General features: G+C 38.5%; 3 protein-coding genes across 7 annotated transcripts; 1 reads left to right on the top strand and 2 right to left on the bottom strand.

Moving 5' to 3' along the window:
* Positions 1-216: 216 nt before the first annotated feature.
* Positions 217-5,987, bottom strand: LOC131298166 (putative disease resistance RPP13-like protein 3). The gene is made up of 3 exons (XM_058323494.1): positions 5,639-5,987; positions 3,185-3,340; positions 217-3,096 (listed from the first exon to the last, which is right to left on the bottom strand). The coding sequence occupies exon 3, from the start codon at positions 3,056-3,058 to the stop codon at positions 395-397; it is 2,664 nt and encodes an 887-aa protein (XP_058179477.1). The 5' UTR covers positions 3,059-3,096; positions 3,185-3,340; positions 5,639-5,987; the 3' UTR covers positions 217-394.
* Positions 5,988-8,300: 2,313 nt separating this feature from the next.
* Positions 8,301-11,909, bottom strand: LOC131298165 (UPF0426 protein At1g28150, chloroplastic). Its single transcript, XM_058323493.1, has 3 exons — positions 11,712-11,909; positions 11,433-11,561; positions 8,301-8,764 (listed from the first exon to the last, which is right to left on the bottom strand). Exons 1-3 carry the CDS (start codon positions 11,748-11,750, stop codon positions 8,585-8,587), a joined length of 348 nt encoding a protein of 115 aa, XP_058179476.1. The 5' UTR covers positions 11,751-11,909; the 3' UTR covers positions 8,301-8,584.
* Positions 11,910-13,892: 1,983 nt separating this feature from the next.
* Positions 13,893-22,350, top strand: LOC131298164 (uncharacterized). Of its 5 annotated transcripts, none has more exons than XM_058323487.1 (8): positions 13,893-14,046; positions 17,045-17,170; positions 17,252-17,335; positions 17,451-17,548; positions 17,877-18,190; positions 19,741-19,975; positions 20,761-20,965; positions 21,977-22,350. In XM_058323487.1, exons 2-8 carry the CDS (start codon positions 17,078-17,080, stop codon positions 22,058-22,060), a joined length of 1,113 nt encoding a protein of 370 aa, XP_058179470.1. In that variant the 5' UTR covers positions 13,893-14,046; positions 17,045-17,077; the 3' UTR covers positions 22,061-22,350. The 5 variants fall into 5 exon arrangements, with proteins under 5 accessions (XP_058179470.1, XP_058179474.1, XP_058179473.1 ...); XM_058323491.1 differs by having other exon boundaries at positions 13,925-14,046; positions 17,302-17,335; XM_058323490.1 differs by lacking the exon at positions 13,893-14,046 and adding an exon at positions 16,098-16,122.
* The last annotated feature ends 1,837 nt before the right edge of the window (positions 22,351-24,187 follow it).

Raw genomic sequence — 24,187 nt, 5'->3', positions numbered from 1 at the left:
AATATATTTATATCAAACGTAGCAGGGAACTTACAAGCTAGGCCAAGTTGTTGAGTGTCCAAATCCTCTCAGCAGGCCCCTATAACTGTATCTTATATTGATGTTCTCACATGAACTAAATAAAAAAATAGATAAAAAGGCAGGAGAAGTTTTTTTCCAAGATTGAAAAACAAACAATTTAGCCACCACCTTTGGCATTAGTACTGAACCCACACGAAACATAGGCTTCATGAGCTTAATTAGAACACAAGCTTTAATTACATGAAAGCCGATGAAGATTACTGAGCCCAGTAGTCCAAACAACATCAACATCACAAGAAAATAAACAATTAAAGGTTGTATAGCACCTCTTACAACAGGCAAGCTATTATTCCCAGGTAACACGTTCTGTTACTTAGTAAGGCCAAACCTCATCATCAATAAAGGGCGGGTCGGGGATGGAGCGTAGCCTCTCTGAATTGTCGGAAAGATTAAAACCACTCATTGTAAAGCCCTTAAGCGTGGGCATTCCTCCTTCTTCCACTTCCAGCTCCCCGTAAGAACTTCCATAAACCTCTAGGATTTCGAGTTGAGGGAATCCTTTAGCAGAGCAAACCAATTTAGGTCCACGATAGTTCTGCAACTCCAACACGGTCAAATTGGGAAGCTTCTCCAACACAGGAAAGGGATCTTCAGTAAGAGATTTAGATTTTATCAAAAGGTACTTGAGATTCGGTAGGAATTGGTGGACCTTTGCTGGCAACTTCCAAGCTCCTTCGACCTCTAATCTCATTTGGATGAGGTTTTGGCAATGAGAAAGCGGTTGCAATGCAGGGAACAAACCAGAGTCTCCTAAATCAACTGCTAGATGCAAGGCTTGGAGGCTTCTAAGTCCACCGATAGAGTCTAGTGTGATTCTTTTGTCCCTTCCCTCAATTCTTACGCAGAGCTCACGAAGATTGATCAAACCCGTTGGTTCGAACTCCATCTGATCCTCAACTACCACCCCTCTGAGAGTTCGAAGCTCAGTCAAATTGTCCACCGGAAACGGCCACTTGAAAACTCCAACTAAACGTCTTAGCTGCTTTGCATTGCGTATTTCATCAGGTAATTGAATTGGATCGGAATCATAACTTAGCTCCAACGTTTGTAGGGCATGTAAGTTACCGATGGACGGCGAGAGCTGATTTATTTCTGTGCCACGTAACCCCAAGTACCTCAAGTGAATAAGTTTCCCTATTTCATCAAGTAGCCTTACTTCCCCTGTTTCTCGAGAACCACGGAAAGAAAGCTCCTCAAGATTTAGCACTCTCAGTAATCTCAACTTCATGCATAAAGGTTGTAACTGTGCTATTTCAAAATCATTGGATTCGTTTTCACAATTGAAAAACAAGAGAGTTCGTAAGCGCATATCTGAATGATCCAATGAAACAAACCTCTTAAATCCACAATGTGAAGCCAGTCGTCGACTATTTCGAGTGAGCTGTGAATGATGAGTTCCATCATAGATGTGAAGGAAATTTAGCTCCTTTGACTTTCGGATTGCAAGATCACGGAGCAAATCATGCACTCGGCATTTCACGATTCTCCTCCAGTTTCTTTCTGAAACTAGAATCAAACTTCTGTCAATTAGCTGTTGCAGATATGCCATCTCAAAAGGTTCCTCATCCAGTTTTATGAAACCCTCCGCCTCCCACAACCAACAAAGTCTCTCAGCATCAATTTCATAGTCTTCTGGAAACAAACCCAAGTAAAGAAAGCACGACTTCAAGTGATGAGGCAAATCGTTGAAGCTTAATTCCAATATGTATTTGACATTATCCGACTCTTCTGTTACATGGCGCCATATTTGGTCTTTCAGCTTGGACCACTCATCGGGATGTTTTCTGTGCAGTACCCCTCCCAATACGACTAAGGCTAGGGGCAAGCCGCGGCATTTGCTGACCATTTCTCTTGCCAAACCCTCCAAGGTTGGAGGACAAAAAATTTTCTTGTCTCCAACCTCGTCATAGGTAGGAAACGCTTTCTTACAGAACAATTCCCAACTTTCTTCTTCCTTCAAAAATGGGAGCTCATAGACATACGGTCTCTCATCGCAATGCTCGGCAACAGTTTTATTTCGGGTCGTCATAATTACCATGCTTCCATTTTTGTTGTCTGGAAAAGCTCTCCTCAAGCTTGCCCAAGCATTTACGTCCCATACATCATCAACCACCACCAAGTATCGACGTCCTTCCAAATACTTACGTAGCTGAGTCTCCAAATCATCTAATTCTTTCATCTTCTCCAAAAGTTCAAATTCCTCTTTCCTTGTCGGCCTCTCGAAAGATTTTATGGTTCTTAGAAGAAGATCCTGGATTTTGTAATCTTTGGACACAGAAACCCAAGCACAACAGTCAAATTTGTCTCTAAGGCAATTGTTGTTGTAAAGCTTCCGAGCTATAGTTGTCTTACCTAAGCCGCCCATGCCCACGATTGATATCACTCTTCGGTGTTTGACTTCCTTGACAAGTTCAGACTCCAATTTTGCAGCATCCTCTTGAAAGCCTACAACAAGCTCATTGTCTCCGTATGGCGTCTCTCTTCGTAGTTGATTTAGTCTTTCATTCGTGCGATCTGATCCTTCTCTTCCATCATTGATATCTCTAATATTGAAAATTTCCCGATTTCGTTGGATCTCCTCGAGCCTCTTCTTCAGTGTATTTATTTCTTTTCCTATACCATAGAGATTTGCTTGTTCGACAAGGCTAGCACGTTTGCTACAAATGCAAAAATACTTTTTAAGGCAATCTTTTAGCCCCATCTTTTTTGGAGTCCCCTCTCCCTCTTCTACTTTGAGTATAAAGTTGTCAATAATATCCTCGGCATCATAAGCCACATCTCTAACGTCGGATATCCACTTGCGCACTCGGTGGTCTCCATCCTGTTTTTCTTCCGCATCTTTCAAGAAGCACGACATCATGTCCAATTTGTTTCTCAACCATGTCACTTCATCTCTCACTCCGCGCAAAAAGACAACTTGTTCGATGAGTAGTTCACCAAGTCTTTCCACAACGAAGGAGACAACGGCATCAACCATGGTTCGTTGATTGTGTTCCTTGCTTCACCTAGCTTACTCTAATTAACAAGTATAAAATACCGAATTCAATACGTAATCACCAAAACTTGCTAGATTTGACACTAGTATATTGGAAAATAATCATACCCTTTAGATGAATGAACTACGATTCACTTGAGGAAGTAATGGGAGGAACGTGGGAGGGATTGGGTGGAGAGCACAGCTCCGCTTGAACGCGAGCAAAATTTTCTGTTTGGCAATGGCTCACAACAATCTTGCTTGCACATCTATGACTCTCAACCTCTAGAATAACAAAGGTAAAAACAAAAATATATATAAGGAATCTCAAATCAGTGGGAGTTAGCTAGAGAAAACCTTAACAAATAGGTAAGTTGGATACTAAAGATCATTAGGCCTATTGTTATGTTCAGTTGCCAGTTCTTTATTTCCTGGAAACAGAAAATTTGTCCATGTTCAATCCGGGAAAAACGGAAAAATTTTCAGTGATGAGTGGGTACCACGTGGTGCCCACTCGGCGCATCCGAGTCGTTCATTGCGTTTTTGGACTGCTCGGATTTGGAGAGAAAGAAAGGAGAGAAAGTGTTGGGGTGGGTGGGGAGAGAGGGTTTCAAACTGAGCCGTTCAAAAGTGTATTGGACGACTCGAATGTGCCAAGCGGGTACCACGTGAAATATACCTATCCGGCACCGAAAAATTCCTCGGGAAAAACACACACACACGCACAAAACTATATGTTTGTGCTACAGCGGCACAAACATCCAAAATCAGTTGGAGTAGTATTCTTTTTGGGACCTGGGACGCTGCTGCCCTCCAAGGACGGCAACATGTGCCGTGAGGCAAAACCCCACCGTTTTGGGCCTAGACAGCCCCTCAGCTCCTTCCCTTACTCCCGTTTGGTAGCCCATTCTCCCTTAAAATGAAAATAAAACCAAAGTCAAACCCAGAAAAAAGATTACATTTTCTAATAAGATTATTTTTTACTCTGAGAACTTTTTTTTTTTCCTTTTGAGACTTTTCCCGCCAGAAAAATAAATAATCTGAAAAACACTTGTAATCCTAATAAAAATTTTGTTGTTGTATACCCAACCAAAAACAAAAATTATGAACCCAACAAATAAAAAGTTTCAGATTGAAAGAAAGCCCATTCCAAAGCCACCATAGAGGAAACGTGAAACCCTTTTCTTTTCTATGACGGTACGACCCCACACCATTCAAACTCGAAACTTCAAAAACTTAATTGAAGAATTTACTTCAAAAAATGCAAGAAAATGTTGTTTCATTTGAATCGGATCATACTAATCATAAAACACTAGTATAACTAGGGTTACATTTTGAATTATTATTTTCAAGTTAAAAGCACAATGTAACATTGATTTCGTATTTTATTTTATTTTTTACTATCCACCTTTTGATTTTTTATGAATTTCGTATGTGGGCAACCGAGCTTGGAGTCGGGATTGGGCAATCCAAACATCGAGGTAGGCATTTTATGTATAACTCTCCCACAAGTTCTCCTTCAAAACAATTCTCATGTGAAAACTTTATATCTATCTCAAAATAAATTGGCAATGAGTGGAGAAGTCCCTCATGTTATCAAGTGATCACTCATTGTACTCTCAAGCAATGTGGGACTATATTTCTTTAATATCCCCCTTTACATGCAGCCGTGTTTGAGGTTTGTCACGTGACTCACGTGTAATCTCTTTTTGGGTCTATCATAATGCAATATTTTTGCTGCTGGTCTATTTCTTCATGGGGTGTGAATTGTGAATTTTTAAAATGTAGGGTGAAATGAGGCCCGCTCAGCCGCTCTGATACTATGTGGAAACTTTGTATCCATTTCAAAACCACCATATAAACCGCTACTCAAACTTCCACCATATAAATGTAATAATGAGATTAACTTGTTTACAGTAGAGGTGTAAACTTGGAGTTTACACCCTCATCATGTATGGGTCCCATTGACAGTTTATCGCAATAATCTGAACCATTCATTTTGTAGGGCTCGCAAAATAGTGTATATAAGCAAAAAATTAGCTTGACCCAACATTGATAGGTATATCAAAAATTAAATTTTGGTTTCTAAATTGCACGGCCTGGATTTTGTCAATAGTTTTTAAGTTAAAATGATCCAGGCCGTCGAATTTATAAACCAAAATTTAATTTTTGATATACCTATCGATATTGGGTCAAACTGATTTTTTGCTTATATCCACTATTTTGCGAGCCCTACAAAATGAACAGTTCAAATTATTGCAATAAACTGTAGATGGAGCCCACGCATGGCGAGAGTGTAAACTCCAAGTTTACACCCCTACTGTAAACAAGTTAATCTCAAACGTAGTAATACCAACCGGAGACCAAGGAGGGAAGTAACAAAGGTGCTGTCTTGGTCCAAAACGGTGGGGGGTTTTGCCTCACGGTAAATATGTCATAGACTGCAACATGCTAAACCCAGAGCTTACATATTGTAGATTTCATAAAACACTGCAAATAACTAGCAATTAATTCCACCTGACAAAAAACTTGCAATTGATACAGCAATATTAAAATTAAAGGAGGCTCAACAGTTAAACTTACAAAATGGTGCAGCTTTACAAAATGTGATTGCAGATTGGTGAAGCTTCAGGTGGGGGGGACGGCTCAAAGGACAGGTTTCAGTGCAAGATAAAAGACCCTGGGGTCAAATAAGGGAGCTCTTGTATATATAATGTATAGAAAAACCAAGAACAAAATATCCAACACTCATCTCCCCAGATTGAAAAATGCTAGTGAAAGCATTTTACTCAACTATTCGAGTGTCAAAGCGTAAATGTTGATGAATTAAAAAGTGTACCACAAAATCATGAGAAAATATGCAGATCATATGATTTCTTCCCTTTTCTCCGTCACCCTCGGATGATGTTTCATAATGCCCTTCGTTTGTGGGCTTTTACTGAGCTCGTGTGGCATTACGCTTTAGGTTTTTCTAAGATTCCACACAAAGAACATATACGTAACCTAGTTGGCCAGGCAAGTTTCCTCAACTTTTCCTTTTTCTCTTTTCCATTTAGTACACTTCCTCTGTTTTCTTCTGGAAAAGATTATTCATCTCGTAAGCAGAATTGTTATGTGATGCCTTCTGCCAATTTTTCACCACAAAAAATGCTAGCACCACATGCACGCACATAGACTTATATTCTACTTATATTCGTTGTGTAATATCTAAGACTCGTGTCATGTCCCCACCTGCCTCCAAGGTTTCACACCAGAAAAGCATTGATCAACAAAGGAAAAGATGCCAAATGACTAGTTTGAGGCAGACAAAAGGGCCACCCCTTGTCGTATTCCCAAGTTGAAAAATGTCAAAAAACATTTCGTTCAACTATTCAAGTGTCAAAGCGTCAATGTTGAATAAAAAGCAAAAATGCTACTTGCACAACAGTTGTGTTGGTTGTGTGCGTAATTCTGACCGTCCAGATATATTTGGACGGTCTAAATTTTATAAAAACTCTTCCAAGGAAAAGTTTAACTTTTATGGGGAAGAATTTGAGCGAATCCTAGCCATTTATTACAGCAATGGACGGCTAGAGATTGATTGTGTGTTGTGTTTTACACAAAGGGTACCATAAAATCACGGAAAATATCCGATTTCCTTTCCTTTTTCCGTCACCCTAGAATGACGTTTACGCCCTTCATTTGTGGTTTTTTACGGAGCTCCCGTGGCGTTCCGTTTCAGGGTTTTTTTTAGATTCCATTCAAAAACTATATACGTAACCTCATTGGCCAAGTTTCCTCAGCTTTTCCTTTATCTCTTTTCCAATTCAGTACACTTCCTCCATCTTCTTCTAGAAGAGATTATTCAGCTCGTATGCTGCACTGTCACATGGTGTTCTATGCCAAATTTCACCACCAACAATGCTAGCACCACACACTAGTGCACGCACATAGACTTGCGTGTGGTGCTAGAAGGACACCCATATAGTAGAGATATGGGGAAAAATCTATAGAGGAAAGTAATTTGTTCTCCGTACTAAATATGAAGTGGGCAACAGTTGTTGACTCTCCCATATGGTAAAGAGATGCCAGGTTTTGTTCGACCTCTATTAGAATGCTTTTCTAATGGCTTTATAATACTACTAGCAGCAAATCCGCGCATAATTGCTACTCAAAAAAATAGAGATATAATATTTGAATAGTATATCTTCCACCTTAGCATACACGCTAATAGTATAGACAAAGGAAAATACGAACCTCCGCCCTCAGGGTGGAGGATAATAGGTAAAGATGCATTGATATTCGCAGAGAGTATTAATATTTGTGAAAGTGTATGCATGAGATATGTTTTAACATCCATGACTCTGAATCTCTAGAATAACAAAGGTGAAAAACTACAAGGAGGAATCTCAAATCAATGGGAGTTGGCTAGAGAAAACCTTATCAAATACTGTTGGATACTGTGGATCATTAGGCCTGTTAATATGTTCAGTTGTCAATTCTTTATTTCCCAGAAACAGAAAACTTGTCTATGTTCAATCGGGAAAAAAAACACAAAAAAAAAAAAAAAAAAAAGTTTATGGCCAACAGCCATAATCAGTTATATTATGCACCGCAACATTTTAAATACAGAGCTTGAGATAGGATGACATAACTATGAATAAAGATTGTCTAATTGTAGACTTCATAAAATTCTACAGATAACTAGCAATTGATACAGAAATTTGCAAACAGTAATGATTCCCACACATACTTTTGTGCACATATCATGCACATACGTTTTTGTAGGACCCATATCGGGGTCCCACAAAATTATCCAAATCGCTCATCTTTTTTAAAATATTTTTTGGAGGGTTTTGTAAAAAATCAGCTCCAACGGATATCGGTAAGACCTTTCTCGGAAATCGTAAGGCGAATCATTCTGTTTTGCCCTACGATTTCTGAGAAAGCTCTTACCGATATTCATTGGAGTTGATTTTTTACAGGAACCCTTCCAAAAATATTTTAAAAAAGATGAGCAGTTCGGATTATTTTGTGGAACCCCGATATGGGCCCCACAAAAAATGTATGTGCATAATATGTGCACAAAAGTATGTGCAAGTAGCATTGTTTGATTTGCAACCGGAGGTACGATAGTTAACTTACCAAACGGTGCAGCTTACAAAAAGGTACTACAGATTGGTGAAGCTTCAGAGGGATTTCAGAGCCAGATAACAAACCATGAGATCTAATTAGGAGGCTTGTGGATAATGTATAGAAAAACCAATAGCAAATATCCAACATCTCTGCTCATCTTTTATTTTTATTTATTAGCCGAAGATGAACAGGGAGAAGCTAACAGACCCATGTACTTATCCAACATCACATTTTCTGGGGTACATATATTGGTTACATGTCTACACTGCACATTTTTCAAAACCATGCAGGTCTAGCATAAAGGTAAGAATACCGTGCAAGGCATGTAGACGCATCACATATATCAAATCAATGACACAAGCAAAAAATTCAACATGATAATACACTTAACATGATTACAAGCCTCAAGAACCATCATTCAATCTCTATCTGTTGTGGGCTTCCTTCTTCTGATTCGGATTGTTCAGTATCAATTTCTTCAGCCGTAATCCCAGAGGCTTCCACAGTCCTAGCAACCCATTCCCTAAGTGGATCTTCATTCAAATCAAGCCTCAGAAGGCCAGCAAATATTCCCCCCATAAAAGCGACAGGCTCCTGATAAGAGTAGCCAAAGTTAATAAAAAAATAACGAAGAAATAATACAAGTGATGCAAATAGAGACAACCAATGTCCAAGGCAAACTCAATAACATTTTCACACGATAAGATAGGTTTTCCAACATGTTATTTCATGAAGTAGTGGTCAGAATTATTCACAAAGTCCTATACTATAATAATTCCCTATATTAATGAAACTAGACTATCCAAACCGCACTGCAGCGATGAATCACTTGCTCAGAATGCCATGGAAGCAGGGAGGACTTCAGAGTAGTTGGGCCTATGCTCACCCATTTACTGGTTTTGTTATGAATATCTACGAGAAGATATGCAAGATACAAACTAAAACAGAACATTCGGCTCACTGCAACAAAGTGTTCATTGCTCTCCCTCCTGTATGTCATACATAACATCAAGAAGATGAGTATAAATCCAACAGAAGTACAGCAAATACGGATCAACTAGGCGATCCTTGTATTGTTTGCTTCCCAGAACTTATATAGAAAATTTATTTGGTTGACAAATTGAGTCAAAAAAGTTTTGTAGCAAGTGTTCTGCAAAATAGATTCCGAAACAGAGAAGGAACAGGAAGACTAGCAAATTAGCAAGACAGCTTATGAAGGCCATACCTTAGCTTCTGATTTGGTCAGATAATAACCCCTAGTACTATTTTGTTGAGTATGGGGATGCTGTTTAAAATATGAGTACGTCATTCGGAAAGACTAATATTAGTACCCTTACTAATATTTTGTTGAGGGACACATGCTATTGGCGAAGCTGTTTAAAACCTAAATACATGTTTGGGAAAGACCAAAACCGGTTCTGAGGGCCACAAGTTAACTGGTTTTAGTAACTTTTGAACCTCTACAGTTTAAGTCAATGGATCCAAAACTATGAGGGTTCCACCGTTGTTTTGGAAAAGAACCAAAAACTTAGTTGATTCCAAATCAAGGAGGGGTGTTTTCTGGAAAAAAAAAAAGACAAAATAATAAAAAGGTTACTTAAAGGAAGTGGGCTTCACCCAGCTCATTTTCCAGATTATTCAAAGAGCCCTAGCTCAAACTTTTGTCAACTAGCAACTGCACTCCACATATCTGAGACTCGCTATCAACATTTCAAACAGTGAGCATTTCATCGACACAAGCTAAAGCAATCCCATTGATGCAGGACGATGTAATAAGATGACAAAATCTTAGGAATCCACCTACGAGCAGAGAAGCTCCAATGGGAGCTTTAAATCCTACGTGGAGGTATGGGCACTTTTGACAAGTAGTACAGCTCAAATTCAGCTGCCTCTCATGAAGCCAAATTCTCTTGCATTGGCATGAGGTTCAGGGCTGTCATTTTTTACGCCAAGAGAGGCGCATGCCAAATGTGCTATGATTTGAATTTATTGACCATTTGTGAGAATTAAAGCTTAGATCATGGGAGCTTTATTTTTGTTCGTCTATAAATACGGACTTGAATGAACTCTTTTTTCTCATTCACACTACTTGTGTTTGTTGACATGATGTGTTTGAAGTCTCAATTTGTATTAATATATTAGGAGGTCAATTCAAACTGTTGGATGGTGGAAGTTTTATGGAGTTTTTGAAGTCTTTGGACATGCTTTTGCTAATTGGAGAAATTTATAATTTGTCTATTGACAAAGATGACGTCAATCAGTAGAAAGTGTGAGTATAGTGGTTGATCTTAAATCTTGCATAATTGTGAGGATATACTCTACTAGCTAGGACACGATTTAATGTGGTTGAACTCTCTATCATATTATTGTTAAAGGACATAAATTCAATCTGTTGGATGGTGGAAGTTCTATGGAGTTTCTTGAAGTCCTCGCCTCCTCGGGCATGCTTTCTGATTGGAGAAGTTTATCATGCAACAAGACTTTTCTGTTTTGCAAGATAGTACGTATCATCTGCTAGGTTTGAGTACTTTCGGTGGTTAAATGGTGTTTGTGGGGAGCTCATGCATGGATTTTCAAGTTGTTTGTATTCTTTTGTTCCGTGCGAATGGTAAATTGCAGTATAAGTTTTTGTTCGATACACCCTTGGGAATCGCTAAAGTTGAAACAGAATGAAACAATCTATAGGTACACTTAAACAGGTGCAAGCAAATTACCCAGTAAACAAGTTATAACAAAGCACAAAACCCTCCCTCATAAATTTTCTCTTTATCTCTGTCCACTGATTACTCTCAAAACCCTCCCTCGTAACCCAAAACGAACAGGGTCATAAAGATTTTGCATAATTGTGTTGACAGTGTCATCTTAGGGTCAGCATATTTGATGCCTTTAGCTAAAAAATTCAGGTTAGCATTGAGTGTTCTATGACACGAACCTACTTGACACATCACAGCCCAGCCCTATTTAACAATGCCGGCGCTGCCACAAGGTACCACCAAAAACTAGTTGTTACAAATTTGATTAAGGCAGTAGGTCCTCATAACATGGGTCAAGAAATGTTAAAACTCAAATTGGTATAAGTTTGAGTCAAAAGGCACTTTGAGGGTTTTTAACTCCAGTTTCAGGGCTGGAGTAGCTACATATTAGACTTGAATTCCTTTCCAGTTTCCACCCTTTCTCAGCAATTTACAATAGTTACAAGGCCAACGCCCTGAGATTAACTTACCAATAACGGAAAAAAAAGAAAGAAAAATAAAGGAATTACCTTAAGAGCTTCTTTGAGAATGGGTTCATCAATGGGACAGGAAGAAGCTTTAACCCTAACACGAAATGATGAACTTGACGATGATAACGATGATGAGTATAGTCCTCTCACAATGCCGACCTTCAATTTCTAGTCAGAAAAAAATGGATATAGATCGTGATTAATGATGATGATTGGGCCAAAACACTACAGAAAATCACAACTACTTAACGATTCGAGAAAAGAAAACACAGAATGAATAATTCCGAACACAGGAAATACTAGGAGAAAGAAGCTTACGGGTGCACAGTACGGGGGGAAACAAAGGACAGAAGACATAGCAAATCTACTGCTGGAACTGCACTTGTGAGCTGGTGGCGTCGTATGTTCCACTCAGGAGCAGAAATCAAGGCCGCTGCTATTTGCAACCACAAAGTTACTAAATACAGCACTTTTAAAACTCAAAAAAGTCTCGTTTTTGCAACCACAAGTTCCACCTGTTCTTTTTTTTTCTTTTCTTTTAACAAACACCAATTCAAAAGTCATGTATTTTCATCAAATTAAAACAATTGGTTGAGAATCAAAGCAAATCAAAGGATCAACAAGCCTTCATCTTAACATTTGGTCGTGGAAGAAAAAGAAAAGAAAGAAGTCTCAATTGAATGTCGTTGGGAACCCTAAATTGTTGTCACTGGCATGTACAACTTCAAAAAATGTTAGGGGCACATCATCTCAACCACACTCCTCTCTCTCGCCATGTGGGTTTGAGATGATGTGCCCCTAAGTGGGACCCACCTGTATGTGAGAGGCACATCATCTCAACCACACTCCTCTCCCTCACCATGTGGGTTTGAGATGATGTGCCCCTAAGTGGGACCCATCTGTATATATGTGAGAAGAGTGTGGTTGAGATGATGTGTCACTAGAGAGAAAAAAATTTCAATGCGGAACGGATACCACGTGATGCCCACTCGCGCATTCAAGCCATCCATTGCGTGTTGGAATGACTCAGATTTGGAGAGAGAAAAAATGTTGGGGTGAGAGGAGGGAGAGTTTTAATCCGAGCCTTCTAAAAATCACTCCCTCAGGCCATCCACAGTGGTATAATCAAATGTCAATTGTTTTTAAAGTTAACAATGTTTGTGCAAAAAATAGCTCACAATGGTATAATCAAACTTAGCAATATCCTTAAAAATAATCAAATTTTAGGTTTTGGATAACCAAAACTAGCAACATTTTTCAATAATCAAAAGCATTTTTAAGCTTTGGATAACCAATTTTAGGCTGTGGATCCATTATTTTGGTTATGGACTAGAAGTGACCATTATGAACCTCAACATTGGTAAGCTTAACAACCTCTTAAATGAATAATCAAAAGCTGATGTGTCAACTTTTGGTTATCCATTTTTTATTATACTATTGTGGATGGCCTCAGTAGGTAACACCTCTCTCTCTCTCTCTCTTAGGAGTGATTTTTCAGTGCCGAGCGAATATATCCTACGTGGTATCCACTCAGCACATCCGAGCCGTCCAATACACTTTTGTACAGCTCAAATTTAAACGCCCTCTCTCCTCTCACCCCAAAACTTTCTCACTCCTTTTTCTCTTCCCAAATTTGAGTCGTTCAAACACGCAATAGACGGCCCGGATGGGCGAGCGGGCACCACGTGGTACCCGCTCGGCACTGAAAATTTTTCCCCACCGAAATCGAATCGGGTTGGACCGACCGAAAACCGAAAAGATCGATCAAATTTTTTTGGTCAATTTAGATTAGGCGGTTTTATTTTTTTTTCACCCTTAGAGACTCAACTTGGTGGCTTGATAAGTTTCAAGAGTGGTAAAAAAAGGATATTTTTCTTTCTATATTTCTGCACTTATTATCCTAAAACTCTCAAAACTCAAACTAAATAAAGTTGGTGTGCTCCCAAGTTAGATACGACTCCATGTATCTAAGTTTTGTGGAGTGTAACATTATATTTTTAGATTCACTGCGTACTAAATAAGTTCTTAAAGATACGATGGGATAAGTGAAATTTACATTCACAACAAGTTTCAAGAATTAGACACAACGTCTGACGTGTGTTTCTAGATTTTTGCCATTGGTAGACAAGGTAAAGTAGTACTCGGGAAAAAATTGTTACAGAACAATACAACCCTATTTGGATATGTACTCAAACTAGTATTTGTTCGTGTCTATGGCACTATACATCATTTGATGGCAATTTTGTAATATATCTGTAAAAGTGTGGGTATTTTCTTAAAAGATTTGAAAAACGGACATTAGTCCTTGGATCAAAATGAATCTCAGCCTTCCTTTTAATTTGTATTTGTGTAGTTCTCACACCATTATGTTTTATTACGCAGACATGGGTGTGATGTAGCATTTGCCTCGATAAAACAGACCAGTAGACAGTAGTATATACTGAAGGTTCACATTGCCATTTAATTAAAATATAGGGTATAACAATGGAAGTACAGGGTTCAATTTGTTAGACGGATCAAATGCATTACCGTCCCAGCGAATAGTGTATATTGTTAGCCCTAAATTACAAAATCGATCAGAATCGACCCCCAATTCTCAAATGTTATTGGATAAATAAAGGGTAAAGCAAAGCTCCGGCGACGATAAGAACAGGTACCCATCTCTATCTATGTTTTTGTTTTCATTGATAATTGATGCCTAAACATGATATTTTGTGGTCTAGTAAATAATAAAAAAAACCCCGGATTTATCTGGGTTAGTTTCTGTTTTCCTGGCTTTCTTAGCAAGCAAAACAGAGTATTGTGGAGCTGTATGTCTCTGCCAACACAATGAGTTTACATGCGGAACAAATTAGCATCAAAGAGTTCTCAATTAACTATAGTTCGTTTTATGATCAAGAAACCATAGTTAGTTTTTATTTTTATTTGTTGATGGGAGCCAAAGTTCGTTATTCTTCTTCAATCAGTTGGGTCTTCAGTCTTGGGTTAGTTTTGGCATATTCTGTAGCTTTGTGGCTCTGGTTTAGAAGTTTTATCCTACATGGCACTAAACTAATAAGAATCATGTGTACGGGTACAAGTACTGGTACTGGTACCTTTCGGGTATAACGAAACTTATAAAATGTAGGGTGCGGATACGGTTGGGGTATGACTAAAGCAAAAGTTTAACACCAAACTGAAAGTACAAATCAGAGCTTAATGCCATTATACTAAGAACTTATGGACCAATTTTTTTATTTAGCAATCATGTCCAGCATAGAAAAGGAAGTGTTATTGAACTTAGGTTCATCTATGTACCGGGTACGGCTTGATATATGTTGGGGTACTTCTGGGGGTCACATGAAAGTCGTAGAAAGAAGTGTTGGTATGTGTTTAGTCTACCTTGTACGGAAGTACCATGCAAAGTACGGGTACCCGGTGCGTTCTGGGTATGAGTACGAGTATGTTTTAGAAGTACCAGTGCTTCATAGGTACTAAATCTTGGTTGATAAGGTAGTTTTTATAATCCTCAAGAAGTTGAGGAGGTTTGTTGCCCTCTCATTTTCCTTGCTTTGAGGAACTTGGTGTCTTGCTAACCTTATCTCTCTGGATATCCTTTTTCTTGTGAAGTGGCCAAATGATTTAATAAGACCTATCCTTCACTCCGCATGCTGATGGTGCATTAGTTGCGGACATCAAACATATGTGATACTGGAGTTCCTTGAAACATCTTCACATCTATGCTCTAAAGATTAGGTCTTACGGTGATAAATTGGCTTTGCTTTCCTTTTCCTGCTATTTACATCCTTCCATGCATTTTGGGGAGTTTTACTTTCTTTGTCCTCACTTCCCGGCACCCTTCACATTGTTCATCATCGATATAGTGTTGATGCATGGTTAGAGGGAGAGGGGCATGTACTATTGTGTAACCTAATGACATGCGAGCATTGCACCTTCAAGACCTCCACAGGAGCTTCACTTCGATTCCAGATGGGTCCCCATGACCAAGGTCAAGGAAAAAAGATGTAGGAATATTGTAAATATTGGCTTGGACCTCCACAGAATCCTAGCAGAAATAAGTCACCTCTTAGCTTGGGTAAGTTTTCCCAACACGAAAGATGAGTAATGTTACTGGAAAAAAACCGCCCACTCATCAGTCCACTTTTCGAAAGGAGTATAAGTGAAACCGATCCACTCAGGAGTGTTATAAATTCCTATTTTCGTGGCTGCATATTTGGAGCACATTGCGATCAACTAATTTTTGTCGACAAATTGAGGGCCAGTAACGATGATTTTGTCGAGAGCTTCTCTGTCCCTTATTTGCATATAAACTAGCCATTTTCAAAAGTTAAAACTCTCTAGAAAAGCAATCGGCAGCTCAGTCATCACATTCCACCACTGGCAATTGTCTGCGCACGATGGTCACACATCATCCCCTAACCTGTCCGACTCTGCACACTCGCTACACTTCCATCATGATGTTTTTTCTGACCCTCTTCCTTCGTGTTGTTCGCTCAATCCTCTTTAGATGAGCCTCGATTAAGAGAAGCATCCTCACTGCCTCCATTCGTTCAAATCTGTTGAACGCTTTGCCCGAGCATAGTTGTAAAAGGTGTGCCTTGGCACAAGGCTCGCGCTTGGTGCCTGGAGGGAGTCTGGGTGAGGCGATCTGACAAAGGCGAGGCCTACGCAACCAAGGCCTACGCAACCAAGGCACACGCCTTTTGGAAAGGCGCAAGGTGTATGCACAGTGAGAGCCTCTTTCAATGTGTGCCAAATTTAATTCTAAGGAAAAAAATGTAGCCTAGGTGTTAACCTAAGGGCTAAACGATTCTCACTCATCAGTACACCATGTCAATCAAGATAACGACTCGAACCAAACGATCTCTCTCAACCTCTGTCGCAAGTATTGGAAGAAGGTCTTTTATTGAATTTGACGTTTTAGTTCTCATCTATGCAAGAATTGTTGACTATTTGGCATCCGGTAGATGATTTTAAGAGTTTTTACGTTGTACACTTTCTAAACTTCAGTCTTAGTATTCATTATTTGAAAATTTTCCGTGCATTATTTTAGCTATTTTTTCTAGCATAAGTGTGCCTCGCTTCAATAAGGCGCGGCCTTGCCTCGAGCCTAAACCCCAACAGACCTTTGCGCCTCTCGCCCTTAATAACTATGCACTCGAGTTGCCATCAGTGATATTAACAATTTCAATCAGCTTTGAAGCACCTTCATTTGGAACCTTCACCTGTGTGTGGCCCAATGAAATCCCCAGCGAATAAGGTTTAGGTGGTTCTTGGAAGCTATTTAATCACCAAAGAGATCTGGTCCTCCCTCGGAAGAAAACTGAACATGCAATCCTTCAAAGAGACCTTCCTTTGTTGATATTTCATCTGAAGATCTCTTGTCAGAAAGGAGACATGTAGAGAGAGAAACTCGAGAAAAAGCATGAATAGAAATTTGAAGGTATTTCCATTTATCCGAGGAAATGAATGCATCCCTAGTACTTGAGTTTGATTAGACTATTTAATTGTTGTGCTTTTCTCATCTCAGCCTAATAGCCCCTGACTTTATTTTGAATTATGTGGATGTTCTTTTACCTGGATCATATATGTAATATGGTTCATCTCATGGTCGGAAAAAAATATGATTCCTCTCCCTCCAATTGCATTAGGTCGTTGCTGTTGTTGTGCTTTAAGACTAAGGGATGGGCGAAGTCATTCTTGGCATGCCAGGACCATGGGCTGATGATAAGTGTGAAGCATCTGATCACTATACCACAAAAATCGGCGGGCTTCCCGTAAGTTAATGCATTTGATGTGATATGTGGCGTAATGTTGTGGAGACTTCTTCTGTTTAGTTGTACGTGATTCTTTGACAGGACTGGCCCTTTCCAAATACTTCCTCAAGATCTGATATGCTTTTGTGCAGTGAATGTGGAAACAATCTGAGTCTTGTTGCACAGGTTTTACAGTCTAACCTCGAGACTTTTCTTATTGTTAATCATCTATTATTGCAATACGAGGGTGTTGAAACTCTTTCTTTCATTGTATGCCCCCCTCTCTCAATTTGCTTTCTAGGTTTATGCTCCAGTTTCGAGTAATTCTTTGAAGATTGAAGAGCGTGTAATCTTTGTTTTCGGTTGTGTAATGCCAAAATGTGGGAGCTCTCCCGTAAGGTCTTGTCAAATTAGTTGTTTAAGATTTTTATCCTATGATTCTCGATCCGTCCAATTTTGCTCTTTCCAGTTTTGACAGTCATGCTTTCAATCAAACCAACAAATAATGTACTACTGTGAAGTGTGAACAATCCTGTAGAAAAAAGACCCACCATTCAAAAGAAGTCAATTTCTTTCATGAAAGTGCTATTTGTTAGTTTGATTACCCTTGTTTAGACATGACTGTCAAAATAAACAAGCGAAATGGAGGGGTTACAACATTTTTCTTCACAAGGGAAAATTATAGTTATAGCTTTCCATTTATGTTATTGTTTTGGTTAGTATGCAGCTGGCGAGTTCTTCGAGTTCAGAAATCTATTGAAAAGTCAAATATAACCTGTCATGAAGTTGTTCCTCAGACTACCTCTCCCCTTTCCATTTCAACCGCTGATTGGCGGGAGGATATGTGGCCATTTGACTCTAAAGAAGACGATGATGGGGACAAAGATTGCATAGATTTAGAGGAGTTGGGTAGAGCACTTTCGGAAGCTGCAACCTTGGCTTCTCACCCCAAGAAACAAAATAAAGATTCCCATTCCAAGGCTATTTTGGAGCCGTCACCTGTAAGCAAAACAGCAAGAGTAGTTGATGATAAAACACCAGGTATAACCCGTGTTCTTTAAAAGGAATCTCAACGTTATGTGCTTAGTTTTGTGTATATATTCGTTAACAAGGTTTATATTGCATGGAATTCGATGCCTGATGACTCTCATGTTTAATGCGAGTTCTGACTGTGGTTTCTTGTCATGGAACACAAATTGCAACCAAAGCTTCAAACTAATTTCTGTTGCAGATTCCCTAGTAAGGAACTAGAGAGCATAAAAATTGGAAATAGAAGCTAATTCTGAGGCTACTCCATCCATTCGTCTTTAGAATGAGCAACGGATACCTGTTTGCTAGAGTCAGGACTCAGGAAATGGTTAGGTTTTTAGCTTTCTCATTGCACTTGACGAGATTAGCTCCATGAGGGTAGAGAGAAATTCTATTGTGAGAAGACCAAAAATCCCTCCCGTTGTGTGGTGAGATGCCTTCACACTTTGATACACTTGACACTACTATTAACTGATTCCTACTTGGCATGAATCATCATCTATGTATATGCCTTAACTCAAAGATAAGGGTGTAAGAGAAAGATTAGAAGGTCAAAGAGAACTGAAAACAAGCCATGGGAAACTATTCTCTACTCCTTTTGTTTGTTCTCTTTTCATCAACTACAACAAATCAAACAACATGATGTTTGTGAAATTGTTCCAGTTTCCAATACCAGTTTTGTAATATCTCATGCAAGTATGAGGATCGCATGAAAGACTTGGGGTCCCACCATACTAGTGGTGGTCAGAGGCACTTCATGGGGTGACGAATACTAGAAAGGACATAATCGGCAATGCCATGGTGCCCGGAGCTACTATTTTTTATTTTTACTAGTTTTATTGGTTGAAGCTTGTGGCTGAGAGGGCCATTGCCGGAAATTAGTACCTCCGGCCACCATGCATTAAAGGTTATGCATTTTTAGGTGTTCGCCACTAGATGAAGTGCCTCAGACCACCACTGGCGTGGTGGGATGCTGAGCCAGTAAACACGGTGGCATTTTTCACGCCTTGTTTGACTTTTTCTTCAGGTTCAGTTGAGAAAGCAAGTCTTTGACACGGTCTTTGGTCTTGGGTGAGGTGTTGATAAGTAAACTAATTTTCACAAGCATGTTGTTCTTTAGTTTGTGGTAGTAACAAGGAGGACAAGGAGAGAACCCTTTCCTATTTCTTCTTTTCTATATTCTGAACCTTCTCAGTGCTTTTTCTTTGAGTTAAGGCATTGAGGATGATCTGTATTTGAAGGGTGAATCAGTTCATGATAGTGTCAAGTGTGTAAAAGTGCGAAAGCAACCAACTTATTCAATGTCGGTTCCCTAAATAGACCTCACAACGCTAAGGGAGGTGATTATTGGTGTCCACAACTGTTATGGCAAGAAATTCTTTTGAATAAACGTGCGAAATTTCCTGAAAAATGTTTTCATTCTTGCTTTTGTTAAGTCACAACATGATTTCTTGATTGTTTTGGCTGGGCATCCAATATTGGTGTAACCATGCGAGGTGCTTCTGTTTGGCCATTGTGTTTTGAAAAGGTTAAATATTTGGCGAAGTATTTGTTATTTGCAGTCTTGCCTTGCTTCTACGTATATTCGCAGGAGGAGACATTCTCAAAGGACGTCGCATCTATTTCTTCAAGTTACACCTCACTCTCCATAAGTGAAAACCAAAGAGATCTTGATGATCAGACACAAGACGAAATGTGGGAAGAAGAGGCGTATGAATATGACAGAGCTTTGAATGCTGACAGGACTTACCTCAAGTTCAAGAAACAAATGGATGCATATCCAGATCAATGTTTCAGGTATGGAACTCCTCGAATAACTTGGTAACAGATCGTATTGCATTGGTAGCCTGTAATAGTTGGGCAATGTCCATAAACACGTCCCTCGTGTATTGTTTTGTTTGATTGGCAACTGCTTCTGATTCATATTGGTAGTAGACCTCCTTGATTGTCCTGCACTCCTGCTTTACTTGCTAGGTAGTGACCTAAAAACTCAACAACTATATAATGGACCTTAGGAGTTTTCTCCAACTATATAGTGGACCTTAATGACATTGCTTAGAGCAAGATGATTAGCAGCTTTTTATCAACTTATGCTTCGATTTATGGCGCATTTGCGATAGCTTGTTGGAGAGTGATTTTAGATTTTGATTCCCCAAAGACCTTTTTCATTGTGTTTGTCACAGCTTCTACTTCTGCTTCTGGGCCAAAAAGCTGTTTTAAAGCTGATCCTGATGATAGTTAATTTTGATGCTTTTCGATTCTAATTTTCGGAATCAAGTTTTGTGAACTTTAATGTTTTGACAAACACCCTTTAGAATCCATCGGAAGAAACTGCGGGGCTGTTAAATAACCCAAAACATAGCAATCGAGAACTTCTAGTGATGGAAGACTTAGAAGTGAATGGTGAACTGGTGATCAGAAGTTGAATCCATTTTTCGAGTTTATTATCATCTTTAAAGGAAGGTGTAGAAGGAAAACAAGATGAGGAAATATTTCCTTGCAGCCTGACACATTTTATCTTGGAAGGCCTTTGACACGTATGGCCATTCTCTCAGTCTTTTCATGGTTTTTTTTCCCTTCAGATACTCGTATGGGGGAAAGCCACTGCTGGCTACTGGACGGGCAGTGGATCCTGGGATGTGCAGGCTCTGTGGTGGATCAAGGCATTATGAAATGCAGCTTATGCCCGCATTATTGTACTTTCTACAAGGAGAAGCTCTTGATTGTCAAGAATATTCTCTGGAGAACTGGAACTGGATGACAGTAATCGTGTATACTTGTTCTGTGGTGAGTTTGTTTAACTGTTGCTCATATTTAGCTCGCACAAACGTACAATGAACATTCTAGATACGAGTCCATATATGTAGTTCTTTTAATAGCAGGCGATTTCAACATATTCCGGCAGTTGTTTTCAGCCCCAAAATCTCTCGTTCTATGGATTGATTTTCCAAACTGCCCAATGGAAGACGTGTTTTTGGACACCCCTAACTATTTGTAGGTCAGCCGATAGTTCTGGATCTTTAACTTTTTAGTTTGTACATCTTTCGGCCGAGCAGATTGAATGGAGAGTTCAATAGATAACAGCCAAGTTGTCTTATCAATGGTAATGATTTGTGAACCATTACCTAACCATTATGGACACCCCTAACTATTTGTAGGTCAGCCGTTAGTTCTGGATTTTTAACCTTTTAGTTTGTACATCTTTCGGCCGAGCAAGTTGAATGGATAACAGCCCAATTGTCTTATCAATGGTAATGATTTGTGAACCATTACCTAACCAACCATTTTGGACACCCTTGACTATTTGTAGGTCAGCTGTTAGTTCTGGATCTTTAACTTTTTAGTTTGTACATTTTTCGGCCGAGCAGATTGAATGGAGAGTTCAATGGATAATAGCCATGTTGTCTTATCAACGGTAATGATTTGTAGGTCAGCCGTTAGTTCTGGATCTTTAACTTTTTAGTACAATTGTACATCTTTCGGCCGAGTAGATTGAATGGAGATTTCAATTGATAGCATCCAAGTTGTCTTGTCAAAGGTAATGCTTTGTGAACCATTACCTAACCATCAAATGTTAAGCTAAATACAGAGTGAAGAGAGAGTAATAGAAAGCCAAGGAAAAATGTCTTTACTTTCAAGAGTAGTTGAATGGTTTTATGCTTCAATTTTGCCCAATGACAAAAATGTGGATTTCCCCTAATTTCTAATGGTGTTTGTGGGACGTAGGTTGCTTCGTCATGTTTGTTTGGCCTATCCAATACTTCGTGCCATTAACTTTACATTCCTATTGTCTTCCAGAACTGCTCCCTCTCCGATAAGCAAAACACTGCCGCTGGGGACTGGATTGTGGCAGAGGAGGTTGTTATAGTGCAGTATGAGTAATATGGCAAACTTCTGCGGAATTAAACCGTATGAGTAACAATTTTGTGATATTTTACTGTTTGTTAACGGCATTATGTGAAGTTAGGGTGGTTGGCATTTGTGCTGTTGATGTAGTGGTTTATTTTAGCTAGAGATATCAAACGATCATAATGTATTAGCGATAGAGTTTTCTTCTCGTGACAATTGACAGGCCTCGTTTTTATTTTGGATTATGGAGTGAATTATGGGGACTAATAAATCTGGCTTCTCTGCAGTTGATGTTGGACTGCAGAGAGCTTTTTGTGTGATCATAGCCGTCCAAAAGTGTTTGTAATGGTCCAGATCTTAAAAAAACTTTTCTCGGGAAGAGTGTTTTGAAATCTGGACAGTTGAATGCAAAAATAAATGGTTGAGATGTAACGGAAGAGGCCCAGTTGGACTGCAGAGAGCTAGGTTTGGGACTAATATGGGTTTTTTTTTTTGTCCTTGGGTAGAAAGATTAATTTACTGTGGAGCCTTTTTTTCAAGCTAGAGACAACGTTGCTTTCATTAGAAACAGAAAACAGGAACAAGTAAAATGAAAATGGTACCGAAGTTGGGAATGGATGATTTCCTTTAATTAATTAGTAGTATGTGATTGTATCATTTTTCAGTGTTAATTAATCAAACACTATCCTATCAAACTTTTCCCATTTTTTTGTGATAGGCTCGTGAAGAAGCAAGCAGTGCTGGAATTTTGTTTACCAGACAAATGACTGAATTTACCATCCTTTTAACCGGCCGCTAGAATTAAAATCAAGCATCAACCGTCTCAACTGGATTAAAGGTGTGTTCCACTAATTAAAATATGTACTTACTTTTCTTAAAATCAAATCCTACACCTCTCTGTCTGTCTCTCTCTCTCTCTCTCTCTCTCTCTCTCTTAAGAGTATCCACAATGGCATACAGTGCTAGGTTTTTAAAATTAACAATATTGGCGCAAAATATGATTAACAATGCTATAATCAAACTTAGCAACTTTCTTAGAAATAATCAAATTTTAGACTTTGGATAATCAAAACTAACAACTTTTTGTCAATAACCAAATTTAATGAACCTCACATTTTCAATCAAATACACACATCATTACAAAAAAAAAACGTTCTATCTCTTCCCTTTTCCCCTCTCCTTTTCTTTTCCAACAATGTTTTCAAAAAAAATATTTTACTTAGATTTTTTTTTTAAAAACTGTTTTCCCCCAAAAATTATTTTTTAACTGTTTTTAAAAAACATTTTTATATAAAAAATTGTTTTGTATAAGAATTTTTTTTTTCAAAACCTTTTCTTATATAAAAACTATTTTTTCAAAAACCGTAATTACACAAAAGTTGTTTTTCTTTTTAAAAATTTGAAAAACGTTCAAAAATTATTGTCTATTTCTAATAAATAGTTTTTATTAGTCTCAAAATTATTTTTAGAAAAAACTATTTTTATGTTCACAGATATTAGTATTTTTATAATTTAAAAAGGTGATGTGGTAACTTTTGGTTATTCAATTTTGATTATATCATTGTGGACCTCTATATTGCTAACCTTCAATCTCTTAAATGAATAATCAAAAACTGATGTGGCAACTTTTGGTTATCTATTTTTGATTATATAGCATTGTGGATACCCTTAATTGTTACCTGTCTGTCTTAACTGCAGACTAAGTGCAATTACTTTATCAACAACATCGTATTCTACATTCAAGCATTTATTTTTCTTATATTCAAGCATTTACCTTTCTTATGTTTAAAGTTAAAGATGGTAAGAAACAGCAGTAACACAAACAAAAAAAGATGGTGGGATTAGTCCCACAGGATTACTCGAACGAATTGCACGTTAATAGCCGATTGGACACATGAGTTATCACACACAAAAAAAAAAAAAAAAACACGAACAATGTAAAATACAGGAAGATGTTTTTTGGTAGTACTTCAAGAGTGATTCTACAAAAACAGAAGAAGTATTGCGTTCATCGTAATCTTCATAAGACGACTGGGGCAGCTTTTTCTACAATTCTTTCAATTGAATGACCACACCCATGTGGGTTATAATTTTGGAAATTGTCACAGCCACATCAATCTTAATTCCGTATCAAAATTCCAGTTTCCATATCATCTTCTC

Source organism: Rhododendron vialii, chromosome 8a (genome assembly GCF_030253575.1).
Source record: "Rhododendron vialii isolate Sample 1 chromosome 8a, ASM3025357v1".
Lineage (NCBI taxonomy): Eukaryota > Viridiplantae > Streptophyta > Magnoliopsida > Ericales > Ericaceae > Rhododendron > Rhododendron vialii.
This window is presented reverse-complemented; position numbering and strand designations above follow the sequence as displayed.

Bases quoted from the DNA above. Each gene is read 5' to 3' on its own strand.
- LOC131298166 (XM_058323494.1), bottom strand. From the start codon at position 3,058: ATGGTTGATGCCGTTGTCTCCTTCGTTGTGGAAAGACTTGGTGAACTA.
- LOC131298165 (XM_058323493.1), bottom strand. From the start codon at position 11,750: ATGTCTTCTGTCCTTTGTTTCCCCCCGTACTGTGCACCC. The intron at 11,562-11,711 runs GTAAGCTTCTTT...TTTTCTGACTAG, and splicing joins TCCCCCCGTACTGTGCACCC to AAATTGAAGGTCGGCATTGT. The intron at 8,765-11,432 runs GTAATTCCTTTA...TACTCTTATCAG, and splicing joins TTCTCAAAGAAGCTCTTAAG to GAGCCTGTCGCTTTTATGGG.
- LOC131298164 (XM_058323487.1), top strand. From the start codon at position 17,078: ATGGGCGAAGTCATTCTTGGCATGCCAGGACCATGGGCTGATGATAAG. The intron at 17,171-17,251 runs GTAAGTTAATGC...ATTCTTTGACAG, and splicing joins CAAAAATCGGCGGGCTTCCC to GACTGGCCCTTTCCAAATAC. The intron at 18,191-19,740 runs GTATAACCCGTG...TGTTATTTGCAG, and splicing joins AGTTGATGATAAAACACCAG to TCTTGCCTTGCTTCTACGTA.